Raw genomic sequence first — 14,941 nt, forward strand, 5'->3', positions numbered from 1 at the left:
CACACCAGTGCTTTCCATAGTGTCCCGTTTGGGTAGGCTAATGAAGTGTCAGTTAGAAGTAGTGTTCATTTATGCAACTGACATTAAAAAGTGCTATGACTTACATTGTAAACTAAAATTTAATCTTTTGTATGGAGTGGAGTCAAACTAGTGCCATCGGTATTGCGGCTTATCGGTATCTATAAGTACCATCACGCTCCGCGATTGTTACGCCATTTAGGGTTCTAGCTAAATTGGACATTCCATAGCATAAGTAAGTAAGTAGGTATGGAACAACGTGACTTTACATATTGAGGGTGATGTTACTGATGTTTAGTCGGAACTAATGTGACAGTTTTCAATTACACCGTCACAATTTCCACCATGTTGCGTCGTGTACCTAATCCATTAAATTAACAATCTATTAAAAAAACCTTATTTCGATTTGTTGCGACAATTTATTGAATAGTTATTGCTTGTAAGATTTGTAGGTAATTTATTTTGACAACACCGGTTAGTATAAAAATCAGATTATACTCTTTCGCCCTGCGCAGTACTTGAGTTTAACATGAAGACTGTAGTAGTACTTCTTATGAGTAAGTACAATATTCCTAGAGAACATTTCGTCTTCTTTTACCGTGCTTTTAAATCTCTTTATTTAAATCCGTCCGTTCTCTTTTAAGGGGTAAATTTACATTCCTAGGCAACTGATCACAAGACCTAGGCAACTGATCACCACCACGTGGCTTTCAGTAGTTATTTTTTGGCAGATTATAAAGCATTTTGTTACTAAACAAAACATTTTTCATGAGGGTATAACTATACCATACATTTAAACAAAATACAGCTTTAATTATAGTTATAGACCTTAATGAAAAATTGTTTCCTTTTTGACAGATCACTTATTTACTCCGTTCACTTATCGACCTAAAATGGTTCTTGGCCCCCCATACGAGTTGGTACCGGCGTGCCCTGTCTTGTGCTTTTGATAGAATGCTTGTATTTTTTAGCTATTTTAACATTTTTATCTCCTTTTTTCCATATAATCATTCCTTTCCAGTGGCCCTGCTAAGTGTAGTGGCGGGCGAGCCCGAGCCTGACCCTGAGCCAGTTGATGCTGAGTACCCCAATGGTTTTTGCGGCTGCATGCCTGACTACACGTTCTGTGCCAACGACTACAAGACCTATACCAGCATATGCCAGTACAAATGCTATCATCCCGGCTTCCACGACTGGTACATTGTGCACGACGGGCCGTGCGACGACAGCGACCCTATTAATGGTTAATGCCAACGCAGTTTGGTAGACTACATGGAAATTACAAATTTGTGCATATTACCTTTGTTTTTGTGTTCATTGATGAAAAATCATGCCTTAGCCGTCGTGCGATTTCTAGAATTTTTAATCTGGCTAAAGGTTGTAATATTCTATCATGGAAAATATACCATGCATATATATTATGATATGTTCGTATAATATCTACCAAGATTGCAATAAAAACTAACACTGTTTTATTTTCTAACTATTTTACTCAAACCCACCCAACTAAATAGAATGGTAAAGTCGACCATCCCCATAGTCGATGTGGTAGTAACAACATTGTGCCACGTTTTTATTACTTTTTATTAATCCACGTGATTCTCATAATGTACTGTTACAATAGTACAGTAAATACAGCAGCACGTATCGCACATTTATCGATATCGATAAACAGTAGGTACTGGAAGTCCCTGGGAGCCCTAGCGTTGTTTTTTTGTGTTGGTAGTATTGACATACATATATTTCGGTGTGTGTGTTTTTTTTTAACAATTATGGCCTGGATGCGAGTTATTTAAGCCTGTATTTGGTGTGTTGGCACAATGTACGTTCATAATTCGGTTCAAGGCTTGTTCGAAAGTGCCGACTCTTAAAACGTAGTGATTTAATACTCTTTGCATTGTGCCAAGTATGACAATAGTACCTACCCACATTGTGCAACGAGGGGGTAAGTAAAATTTTGCTAACGAGGTCTATAGATTCACGACAGCCGCAGACTCGAGTGAATTATAGACCCGAGTTTGCAATGTTTTTACACCTGAGCCTCTACCATCAGTTTTAACATTGACATAACGCTCACGTCTACGTAATTTACTTTCTGTACATCTCGCTTGCACTATTGCTCGCATATGCGAGTACGAGCGAGATGCATAGAAAGTAAGTTACGTAAACGTGAGCGTTATGTCAATGTCAAAACTGGTGGTAGCCATACTGGAGTTAAACAATGTTTTTCATCACACTTGCAAAGCAAAAACCTATATTTTAAGCAAAAAAATTCTTAAATACGGTTTTTTTTTTCTATTATGAATGGGCTTACTCATGGCCACAGACTAGCCGAGGCGTAGACGTGGCCTACGATGGAGCGAGCTCGCCCAGAAGGTGCCTGTTCACTCTTGATTTTTACGGTGACATTTCTGACATTCGTCCGCCATATTGTAATTTTTTGACTGGTAAAGCATCGAAGGCACGGACCCGTTCGGCATCCCACCACAATTGAAACTTGTAAAAAAATAATTTAATCAAATTTAGTATTTTTAAACATTAACAAAACAATTAAATTATAAACATTAGTATTTTAAAAGGAAAACTCATTTTAAACCTTGACTTTTAACAAGTATTTTACTTAGAACCTACTTCATTCGTATGAGTTAGTGACATAATTTAAAAAAAAAGCTATAACTGTCGTGGAAGTAAAATGGACTTTAGCTCCCGCTGCACATGCGTGAAATATGCACGCTTACTGAGCAAGTGTGATGAAAAATTACCAACACAATTATTACTAAACTGAAATAAATGTCAGATACTAAGAAAAAGTGACCAAGGCCTCCAGTGCCCCAGGCTGGAATCGAACCAGCGTCCTCTGCTGTCGCGGCAGGTGCCTGAACCACTCGGCTACCGGGCCACAGTGGCATAGATCGAATTTTTCCAAGTATATGCACTTCTTACTGAAGGCTTATGGCGCCCCCTGACAATTATTATTGTGTCACAAAATCCCTTTTGAGCTTGTATTAGCATTTTAATTTGTTTGCTTTAGAATATAATTTACAGTAATTATATGCCTGTTAGTAATTTTGTCACAGTAAATTCAGACCCGACTCTCCGAATTATGTCCGTGTTGCGTCGTGTAATCAATTAAACTAACAATCGAACAAAACCTTATTACGAGACAGCGACAATTTATCGTAAGTTAAGTATACAATACAGTATACCTAATTCATTTTCTCATGTTATAAGTGCAATAAAATTATTGCCTGTTAGATTTGTATGTAATTTAGATTAACAATCACCAGTTGCTATAAAAATTTGATGATATGCTATTGCCTTGCGCAGTACTTGAGCTTAACATGAATACTATAGCACTTATTTTGAGTAAGTTTAATATTCTTAGATAATATTTCTCTCTTTTTAACGGTAAAACACTGGCTTTAGCTTTTATTTGAATCCGCCCGTCCTTGTATCGTAAATCCAGTCGGTCTTTAGTTGTCCGTCTTTCCAAGACCTTGGCAACTGATGACCACCACGTGGTGTTCAGTGGTCTTTAAATTTTTATAGATCAAAGCATTTTGTTACTAAAGTGACCGTTGTAGACCATAGATTTAAACAAATGAATTGCTTTAATTAGGGATAGGCCTTCATGTTTTATTTTTATTTTACAAATGTATTATTTACTCCGTTGACTGTAAAGTAGATCTTATATTATATTCAATAAAGGAAACTAGGTCTAACCTTAAGTTGCAATGTTAAACCATTACGCATTAATGTAAATGACCATTTGTTTCTTGTTTCACAATAAAAAAAAATCTTGGTTTCCGATACAAGTTGGTACCGCGCCCCGTCTTGTGGTTTTGACAGAATGTCTCTTTTTTAAGAGTAACTTTTAGGTATTTCAACATTTTATTCTTCTCTATGATAATTATATAATCATTCTTTCCAGTGGCCCTGCTAAGTGTAGTGGTGGCCGAGCCTGAGCCAGTTGTCAATGACCCTGACTACCCTATCCTATGCAGCTGCATACCCACCCATACTTTCTGCGCCAACGATATGAAAACCTACACCAGCGTGTGCGAGTACGGGTGCAAGCATCCCAACGAGGACGACTGGTACATTCTGTACGACGGGCCGTGCATTGGTCAGGGTTAATAATTGAACGTTACGTGCATCTGTTAAACTGGTAACACACTATCGCACCGCACCGCGACCTTGGTGCGATAGTGTGTTACGGCTTTTATATCTACCAAGATTGCAATAAAAACGAATAACTTGAGAGTAGTTTTATTTTGTTTATTTAGATACCAAACTCACCCAACTAGACTGCTAAAAACACGACCTTCCCGTATCGGGCATTAACAGTGTGCCAAGTGTAACTGTGCAAGTGTTTTCGAGAATTTACTCCATTGACTGGAAAATTACCTCAAGCAAGAAGATTTTCCATAAATAACTAAGAGTGTTCTCGAGTTCGTGTCCATATTGAGTCGGATACCAAAATAATTGTATGTCTCGTATGTCGGTGTCTGAATTTAGGTACTATGACAAAATTACTAACTGGCATAAAACTACTGTAACAAAATGATAATGATAATCTAAATTAAACAAATCCTTTACGAAATGTATTCACCATCTGAAGTAAGAATCAGAAACACGTATATTATAGCGTTCTGTGGAGAAATTATACAATTCTGTACAGCTAGCTACAAAAGTGCATGATAATCATGATAGAATAAAGGTACCTTAACCGCGTTAAGGGTTAGACTGGTAAACTGGTATAACTGTAACACAACTTTTTTTGGCAATCGTTAAAATTTGTTCCTATTTGTCAACAGGAAGGCGAGGATTTCACCGTGGTCCCGAACAGCGAGATAGTGGTGTCTCGCACGGCGTTCTCCAACAACTCGTCATACTACACTCTGAATGGCAGGAAGGTGCAGTTCAAGGAGGTGGGCAAGATGCTCAACTCACACGGCATCGACCTCGACCACAACCGGTTCCTTATTCTACAGGTAATATATATGATGGCCATGTGGGACCCACAGCGAGATAGTGGTGTCTCGCACAGCGTTCTCCAACAACTCGTCGTACTACACGCTGAACGGCAGGAAGGTGCAGTTCAAGGAGGTGGGCAAGATGCTCAACTCGCACGGCATCGGCCTCGACCACAACCGGTTCCTTATTCTCAACTTATTGTACAGGTATAATGCTCTGACATGATAGCCATGTTTTTCTCGCATCATCAGCCGATATACGATTGCTGCTGGTGCTGGGCATTCAGCTCTTCTCAATGACTAGTTGTGCGCTGCCATCATTCTACGGTTTCCTGGGATCTCGACCAGATCGTCGGTTCACCATGTTAGTGCCAAGGGGCATTCCTCTGCTGCAACATCCGTTGCCCTAATTCGATGGTTCTCGGTGATCTTGACTATTAATCCACCTAATTATTCTCTTGCCGCGTCCTCTGGTTTATATTTTATGTAAAACAAGGAGCGAAAGTAGCTACGTAAAATTTGTTGTAATGATTCATATGATCCTAAATATTATTTTGACATTAGAGTATGCAATTTTTGCTGCTGGCTGAATCTAATTAATTTTTTTTTCGTAGGGAGAGGTGGAACAAATCGCGATGATGAAACCTAAAGGTCAAACTGAGCATGAATCTGGAATGTTGGAGTATTTGGAGGATATCATCGGAACTTCCAGATATAAGGTAAGTTGTATGTTGTGTTTAAATAGACTGATATAATTTAAGTATAATATTTTTCGTAGGAACAAAATACAACATATAGAAACAAATACAACTAAGTATATAAAACTTTTAAATAAAAAATGCTACCCAGGTAGCCTTCATGCTTTATGGTACCCAGGAGGCTGGCAGCGATACCTCTTTGGATGGACAGACTTATTACCTGGCTGAAGTAGCTGCCAGCGTCTGGGACCCCCTGGTCACCTACGGCATCTATGAGACGCTGGGAAATCTCTTTAAACAGTTTCGACTTCGACACCAAACGGCGGAAACATGTAGCCCTCTTGAACTGCCTTGAAAACCTAGCCCATACATATTAAAACTTAAGATCTACAGCCACGTCTTAAATATCTCTAGGTACCTCTAGAACAGCTGCTCGTAAAAGTGGAAGAGTTCAGCGAGCTTCGTAAGGAGAAACTGAACCGAGTGCGCCTTGTGGAGGCAGAGAAGGCTCAGTTGGAAGCGCCGATGAGGGAGGCCGTGGAACAGATGAACCTCACCAACGTCGTCGTGAGGACTCGGAACACACTGCTGCAGAAATATATGTGAGTTGTACATCATTTATCTACTAATTATCAACCAAATGCTCGTAAAAGTGGAGTTCAGTGAGCAACCGAATACAGATTCATGTCAAAAAATTCTCAGCTCTAAATAGGTGACACACATTTATATCAAAGGAAACAAATCATGTACCAATTTTTTGAGTCTTCGTATTCGAATGTACGATATTTTAACCTAAACTGAAGCTCATTAATGTTTTCGTGACAACACGCACTGCTGTAAAAGTGGAATTGGCGGTGGTTCTCATATAAATGATGTGTGAGTCGTAGGAGAGAGGCATTAAAACAGAGTAATCCTATCAAATTCTTCTTGAGGACCTGGAATATATTGCTCCAGAACCACTTTAGATTGACCACAGCACGTTGTGACACCAAAAAGTCGGAGTAGGTCTTGTGATTCATCAGGACACTAATTATGCTCGTTGTAATTGCTAAATACATTTACATTTTAATTCATAAAATATTGTAATTTACTATTTGGTTACAGTCACGAGACGAATAAGCTGATCGAGGGAAAGACGCAGTTGCTGAATGAATTGCTGGCAGCATTGGCGGAGATAGAGGGAAAAGTGAACACAGCTCAGGAAAATCTCAATGAAAAAACCGCGGTACTCAGTAATGGGACTAAGTAAGTTATTGTTTATTTTAATTACCTATACATAGACTCTGGTCTAAAATCACTTTACCGACAGGCGATGACCGAATTGTCAAACGTTAAACTTTTGACAACCAGAACTATCTCATAATGTACAGGGCCATACAGCGACATCTACTTCAGCTCGAGACATATTTTTTTCTTAGACTTTACACTTAAAAATACCTGTAACAGAGATAAATCTGTACTTATGTATTATTCTAGGTCTGTACCCAGAATAGTAGGAGTATAACTACCATGTAATTTTATACACACACTTGAAACACTCAATCCGTTGCATCATAAATAACAATTTCACGATGTTAACCAGGAAGTACGACGATTTATCGAAGAAGAAGGAGGAGTTCAGCCAGAAGCTGTCAGTGTGCAAGAAGAAAGCGGTCACCACGCAGGCGGATATTACGCAAGGGAACAAAAAGAAGAAAAACCTCGAGACACTCGTTGAACAGGAGAAGGGGAAACTGATTGAGTTGGAACTGGTGAGTAATGATTGATTTTGGAGTTTGGACTAAATAATTGAATAAAAAAATGTGTTTGACATTTCTTTCAATGAGGTTATATAATCTAAAGTGCTCTCTTACTATATGTACAGATTGCTACAAAGCAAAAAGAATAGATAGTATAGAGGGGTCCTGTCATTGTAAATTTTGTAGTCACTGTAAATTTACTGCCATCTATCGACACACGACTAAAACTCAAAATGAAAACGTATAAAGTTATCAAAAAATGTATATATATGGATAAATAATTTTATATTTTTTATATCATTTTGATCCATGTTCATTCACTGATATCTATGTGTTAAAATTGTTAAATATGAAACGGTGTCGTCACGCCATCTAGCCGAGGATAGGCTAAAGGTGTGTGCGCCACCTATTCGAGAATGACTTTTACTTGAATTCCGAGGCACGTTTTTTCCTTAGACTTTATTCGTCTTATACGAAGTTACATATGTCTTTGCTACAAAGCAAATTTAAGAGATAATCTCTTGTCGGTTCATTCCTTCCAGTCTTTTCTCCCCAATATAAGATATTTCATCTTACTAACTGTGCATCTACCAGGTTCTTTGTTTGATCTATTTAGGAAACTTTTCCTCGGCTTTCCCTCTCCCGACGCGAATAAATCATAATTAATCTTACATTTCAGTTTTAAATACTGTTTCGATTGTTATTAGGTGCTGACAAACTTGAGTGTTCACTTATAATGAGCATTCACGCTAACAGAAAAACGCCGAATGCTGGATGTTCTGCTTGAGTGAATGTCTGCACATTTACACTCTACATTACTTCGAAATTCCCTTATCAACATATAAAAATAAGAATAATATTTATTGGAAAGAAAAAACCTTATACGCCTAGGTTTGCCCTGTGGCTACTGACACCTTCTTTAACACAACTGATTATTAGGTGCCAGAAAAGAACGCCAAGGAAATAGAAGATTGCGAGAGTCTGCTGGCCAGACATCGGGAGAACAAGGTGAAAGCTGAAGAGGAACTGCAGACCGTCATGGCCAGTGTCAGGTAAGATATACCACCTTATTGCGAAGCCATAAGGTCCACCAATGGTCAGGTGAAATTGTTGTTAGTAGGTAACCGACTTCTTGTAGTGACTGTTAAAAACTTTTTTTTTTATATGGCGTTGGTCTTGGGTGTCTTATACTTTTGGAATTCAATGTATGTTTGGGGAACCAGGCAATATTTTCCGAAAAGACCTTGAAGTTTTGAATTTAAGTTGAATTTATAGGCTACCTAGGGACACTTTAAAATATGTATAGTTAAAAATTCGCAATATCCTGCGGAGTTTCTGAAGTAAACTAATGTTTATGCATTAAAGGAGTCTTACCCCTTGTTGGAACTAAACGTCTGAAAACTTGTGTCTAAGTGCGTCACTGACTAACTCCTTTAGATTAAAATATTTTTTATAATTTATCGTATTTCCCATTTAGATCTAAGACGCAAGGCCTCCAAGAAACAAAAGACAAGCTGCAAGCGAAGATGATCGAGCTAAAGCGGATCGTCGACGAAGCCAACAAGGACTTCAAGCTGCGGGAGTCCGAGCTCAAGATCTATCTCAGCACGGAGACGAAGGAGACGGAGAAGCTGGAGAGAATGAGAGAGAGCTATGAAAAGGCGGCTAGGGACTTGACTGAGAAGAAAAGGTAAGTAGTGTCCATAAAAACAAAAGACAGGCTGCAAGCGAAGATGATCGAGCTAAAGCAGATCGTCGAAGAAGCGAACAAGGACTTCAAAGGAGTCCGAGCTCAAGATGTATCTCAGCACGGAGACGAAAGAGACGGAGAAGCTGGAGAGAATGAGAGAGAGCTATGAGAAGGCGGCTAGGGACTTGTCTGAGAAGAAAATGTCAGTAGTGTCGATAAAAACAAAAGACAGGCTGCAAACTAAGATGATCGAGCTAAAGCAGGTCGTCGACGAAGCGAACAAGGACTTCAAAGGAGTCCGGGTTCAAGATGTATCTCAGCACGGAGACGAAAGAGACCGAGAAGCTGGAGAGAATGAGAGAGAGTTATGAGAAGGCGGCTAGGGACTTGACTGAGAAGAAAAGGTAAGTAGTATAATGATCGAGCTAAAGCGGATCGATCATCTTGATCGAACTAAAGCGGATCGTCGACGAAGCCAACAAGGAAAAGCCTAAATTCATCGCTCGCAGACGTTACCACTAGATAGAAATTAAATGAAATCGCCATCAATAACAAACTATCTTACCAGTAAAATTATATTGCAGTTTACAAGAAGAGCTCGCGTCCACGGTACCGACCAATGAGAAGCAACTCACGGATCTCCAGTCGCAGCTACGAAACATGAAGCAGGAGGAAACCACTGTGCTAACAGAAGCTAGGACTTTGAGGTAAAGTACATAAAGCACAGACAAGACATCCTCTAGACCAGCGGTCGGCAACCCGCCTGAACCTCTCACTTGCGGCCCGCGAGCCTCCCTGGCTATTTTGTATGTAATATTGACAAATGACAATGTCTGATAAAGTCATTAACAAAGTGCGGCCCGCGTCCACTTCGTTAACTGCTATGTGGCCCTTGACTGCTAAAAGGTTTCCGACCGCTGTTCTAGACTGACCTTAGAGCAATTATTTCATGAAACCGATGCTGCCAAAAATAAAGGGGAGCGGGGGACGAGGTGAGCTAGTCCCGTGCCGTGATGGTCCGTTCAAAGACACTTGGGCGTCACACAAAGACACTTGATCGAAAATGGAGTAAAACTACCGTATATTTGTGGCAGAGGGGGTAGCGCGACTAGTAAAAAGTAGTAGTAGTAAAAACTTAGAAACTTTATGAGTTAACGTTGAAGATTAACCCCCTTAATCATAAACGCGCTACAAACCCTAATTAGCTAATAATCTTTCATTTTGACTTATGTATTTGTAAGAAAGGGATAAAACAAAATGTACCTAAATGAGTCCCGTAAAGTTTTATAAATAAGGGGGTAAATGACTAACGCATTTTGCACCTAACCCGGGGATTTATTCATATCTATTGCAGTGCATAATTGTTTTCCATCGTATTTTCTCGAAAACCTTCGTATTTCTCATGCTACTTCAGTCAACGTCAGTTTTTTTTGTACCGAGACTGACTGAAATAGCAGGACACGTTCGTACGTGTCCGTGAAAATACGATGCAAAATAATTATGCACTATGTATATTATTTCCCAGAGCGCAACTAGAAGAATCTCGAGCGGCGTTGAACGCGAATCGCTCGCGCGGCAGAGTGCTGGACTCGCTCATGAATGAAAAGAAAAAGGGCAAAATGCCCGGCATCTTTGGAAGGCTTGTAAGTACATTTGTTAAATCGAGTAGTACTTAAATTCGCAGTCGCTAAATACATGCACAGTTTGTTCAATTGATCTAGTGGAATCCCTATAAATCATGTATATTGAGGACTCAAAGTCGTGCTTGGCAAACGTCCATAATAAAGTATTGTTCAAGATAGTAAGCAAGCTAAGATACAGCGGGTTTGCGGTTTTTAATTTCATGCACGTAAACCTTGTGGACAATAAATTGTGACCTTGAAAATAAAAACAAAAAGACAATCGACCACAGATGCCGCTTCGAGTTTCGTAACATTTATGGATATAAACGCTCGTAATATTTGTTCTGTGACGCGATAGTTCTGAGCATTTGAGTAACAAATTGTTCTTCCTCAGGGCGACTTAGGAGGCATCGATCCAAAATACGACGTAGCCATATCCACTTGCTGCGGTCCCTTAGACAACATCGTAGTGGACACAGTGAAGACCGCTCAAGCTGCACTTGACCACCTGCGCCGTCATGATATCGGCCGCGCCACTTGCATCACGCTCGAGAAAATACAACATCTCGACTACCAGACTAAGAAAACATTGTAAGTACTTTTACTTGCTACAGCACTGCACCGATTCCATATTCATTAGCGTCCGTATATGGTGTATAAGGCCTTATACGGACGACATGATATGTCGATATCATGAGCTTGTCGAAGCAGAAGGCTATAATATCGTAGTCATTTACCTGTGACGCCGTCACGACATCGGCCGCGCCACCTGCATCACGCTCGAGAAAATACAGCATCTCGACTATCAGACTAAGAAAACATTGTAAGTACTTTTACTTGCTGCAGCACTGCACCGATTCCATTTTCATGAGCGTCCGTATATGTTGTGTAAGGCCTTATACGGACGACATGATATCGTCAAGCAGAAGGCAATAATATCGTAGTCATCGAACTCGGTTGAACCTGTACGTACATAAAGCATAATTAATTGTGTGATTGAGGTGGAATACTATAAATTAAAATTTTTCGTGTTATTATTTCAGCCCAGAAAACGTGCCGCGTCTCTTCGACCTGATCACAGTGCGCGACGAACGCATGCTACCAGCTTTCTACTTCGCGCTCCGAGACACACTCGTAGCGGACAATCTCGACCAGGCGCGTCGCATCGCGTACGGCCGACAACGACACCGTGTCGTCACTCTGGCGGGCGAGGTTATCGAGATATCCGGTGAGTGTACTAACCTCTAGGGACCGTGTAAAAACACTGCACAGAACACAAGCTCAGAGTGCCTACAGCGAAAAACGAAATTTTGTTATCTTCCTCTCTATCGCTGTTCCATATTTGTGCGATAAAAAGGGAGATAATGCAGTACTCCCTGTTTATTGGCGCGAAATGTAAATGTTAAGTTTATGTTTTCGAAGTGCGCCACGAGATGGCAGATGACGTTTTATCACGCAGCAGGGTGTTCTTGAACTGTAGGGAGAGTACCACTGGCGTGAAGTGTCAATGTCAAGTTTAGGTCACAAGATAGCAGACCCCTGACCCTCGCAACTCTCGCGGTTACAGGACGGATTTTAAAAGTATCACCTGCCAGATTCCGTGTCGCTATGGCAAATGACAAACGACATTTACAATCAGCGAGAAAATCGTCATTATTTACGAGTTTTTTCTGCCGCAAATCGATCCTATAGGGGGCGTGCATGAGCTATAGGGGGCAGCATAGGAGCCGTCAGATTTTTTCCGATGTAGCCCACAAGATGGCAGAACCTACTATGCACAAGGAAACGTATCTACGAGAACGGTAGATGGTAGCACTTGCTTTGGTACATGTGCACATATGTTTCCGATTCAGGCCACACAAGATGGCAGGCCCTCCAACGCGCACGGTCCCTAGTATACAGCCTGGCAAAAAAGAGTAGAAATTAAAAAGTGGCAACACTGTAGTGTCATCCCTTTCAAATCAATTTGTATGTAAGAGAACGGGACAACACTACAGTGTTGCCACTTTTTAATTTCTACTCTTTTTTGCCAGGCTGTACTATACACATAAAAGATCAAAAGCCTGCTAACAGCGACTATGATAGGTATTGTCATTGGATATTGTAGATGGTCCTTAGTCCGCACGGAATTAATATTTAAAATGATCTCTACACAGGTACCATGTCGGGAGGCGGTCGAACCATGTCTCGAGGTCGCATGGGCAGCTCAGTCCAGCAGGACACCAACGAACAGGACCCCAGGGTTCTGAAGGCTAATGAGGAACGACTGGCTGCGCTTGAAGAGAGGTAAGCATTTTACTTTTTTTTTATTAAGATTATATGGATTCGTTTATATTTTCTTATGTGTGTAGCTGGATACTTTCTACAACAACTGGCTGGAACATGCCAATAATCGGGCGTTATGGAAAACCAAAAGGAAAGACAAAAAAATAGCTTCGCATTTTTACATACCATACCATTTATACATACTTTAGCTGCCTAGCTAAAGTTAAAAAAAAAACACATGGTGTACAATATGCGTATTTTTACCCCAGACAACTACATAGCTGCAGTAGGGCGTAGCGCACGTAGAGCCAGAAACCTTTTCGCATATCCAAATGTTCGCACCTATCACGGTTCAAACGCACCCACGTACCGAGCAATAGAATTACTAAATGACCGTAGTTCTGTAGAAAGCGACCAATTTTTTATTTTTGTCAAAGTGACTTACACCCTAACTCAGTAGCTTTGGTCGCTTTCTGCATTGATAAAAAAATTGAGTTGGTCGTTTTCTGCATAACTACGGTCAAATAACTTCATAGCTACAGTCCAAAACGCAGACATATTCGCAGACAAGTGGCCGTCCCTACAACGTAGTATCAGGATTTTTTTAAACTCTACCTATGTTATTTAATATCAGATTATTTTTTTTATCTCTATGTAACTTAGTAATACATAATATGTATGTTCAATTATAAAGATAAGTGTGTAATACAATAAGTGTACCTACTAATTTTATGATACTGAATGATACTGACAACATATGTACCTATTAACAGTATAAGTGCCTTGGCTGGAGCTGTAAACTTATACATAGTGTTTACCTGAATAAAGAATAAAGAATACTTATAGACCATGATATGTCCCCGCCCCACGTGACCGCCGCCATACATGAGGCGGGGACAGATGGGAATGATTCATATGGATGCACATATTCCCATCTGTGACCGGCGGGGACAAATAGGAATAAAGCCAAATTTCATTAGACATATTTCCTTCTGGGCGATACCCTTGTAATCCTTGTATATTTGTTAAGGAAGATGTAATAGGAATAATTCACAATAGGGAGGGAAAAAAAATGTCTTTCTACATGTTTGCCAACGCCAACGGAGATACAGCTGACGTTCACAAGACTACTTCAAACATCTCCCTTAACTACTTCTCGAGTTAATGCTGAGAAAGATCTTGGTCATAAAACTCTGTTGCTGGCTTGAGGTCCATTAGTATTTTCTGTGTTATCCCCTAATAGGGAATAGTACGCAAAACTCTGCGTAGGGGGCGCCACTACCACTATCCATCACAATATTCACAATCTGGGGATCTACCGCGAATCAAGAAAATCGATATTTCGTTATCGAACCTCTCTATCACTCTTGCATATTCGAGCGATAAAGAGGCAGATAAGTAAATTCCCGGTAGGCCCTTGTTAAAAACCGCCTTGATGCATCAATGTCATATTTTATAGTCTGTGAAAACTTATCAAGTTTAAGGCACAGTATGTATAAGTTACTGTATGGTTTACTAGTTAGCTTAGTGCTGCACTCTGGCGGCAGAACATTACATTTTACAGAATATTACATTACATAGCGGCAGTAATACCCCCTATTGTAATAACTTTCCCTGAATATATTCATCATTTCCAGACTGTCAGCGTTGCGAGGTGAACACAGTGTGATAGAGGAGAACGTGGTATCGCTGCAGCGAAGCACTCGCGAAGGGAAGTCCACACTCAACAAGCTCAACTTCGAACTGAAGAGTCTTGCCGAGCAAGTGCCGCTCTTACAGGTATCGCTTTTCATACCTGGCTTTTAAGGGGCCCACAGATTACCAGTTCGCCGGACGATATCGGCCTGTCAGTTAATCGCAAAAGGTGACAGTTCCGAACAACTGACAGGCTGATATCGTCCGGCGAACTGGTAATCTGTGGGCCCTTTTATAG

At 40.3% G+C, this 14,941-nt stretch overlaps 1 protein-coding gene and 2 long non-coding RNA genes across 3 annotated transcripts in view; 2 read left to right on the forward strand and 1 right to left on the reverse strand.

The window, feature by feature from the left end:
• The window catches only part of LOC134802277 (structural maintenance of chromosomes protein 4), a 102,917-nt gene that overhangs the window by 79,883 nt on the left and 8,093 nt on the right, over positions 1 to 14,941 (forward strand). The window contains exons 3-15 of the mRNA XM_063774861.1: positions 4,836 to 5,012; positions 5,609 to 5,713; positions 6,107 to 6,294; positions 6,797 to 6,937; positions 7,275 to 7,443; positions 8,371 to 8,483; positions 8,909 to 9,121; positions 9,706 to 9,828; positions 10,647 to 10,764; positions 11,138 to 11,334; positions 11,787 to 11,971; positions 12,900 to 13,029; positions 14,646 to 14,787. Coding sequence (XP_063630931.1) covers positions 4,836 to 5,012; positions 5,609 to 5,713; positions 6,107 to 6,294; positions 6,797 to 6,937; positions 7,275 to 7,443; positions 8,371 to 8,483; positions 8,909 to 9,121; positions 9,706 to 9,828; positions 10,647 to 10,764; positions 11,138 to 11,334; positions 11,787 to 11,971; positions 12,900 to 13,029; positions 14,646 to 14,787 — 2,001 coding nt within the window. The remainder of the gene's footprint in view (positions 1 to 4,835; positions 5,013 to 5,608; positions 5,714 to 6,106; positions 6,295 to 6,796; positions 6,938 to 7,274; positions 7,444 to 8,370; positions 8,484 to 8,908; positions 9,122 to 9,705; positions 9,829 to 10,646; positions 10,765 to 11,137; positions 11,335 to 11,786; positions 11,972 to 12,899; positions 13,030 to 14,645; positions 14,788 to 14,941) is intronic.
• Positions 1 to 14,941, reverse strand: part of LOC134802938 (uncharacterized) — a 216,575-nt gene that overhangs the window by 12,060 nt on the left and 189,574 nt on the right. The window lies entirely within an intron of this gene.
• On the forward strand, positions 3,101 to 4,279 carry LOC134802899 (uncharacterized). Its single transcript, XR_010145896.1, has 2 exons — positions 3,101 to 3,384; positions 3,950 to 4,279. It is a non-coding gene; the product is annotated as an uncharacterized LOC134802899 (long non-coding RNA).

This window comes from Cydia splendana, chromosome 2 (genome assembly GCF_910591565.1).
Source record: "Cydia splendana chromosome 2, ilCydSple1.2, whole genome shotgun sequence".
Taxonomy (NCBI): Eukaryota; Metazoa; Arthropoda; class Insecta; order Lepidoptera; family Tortricidae; genus Cydia; species Cydia splendana.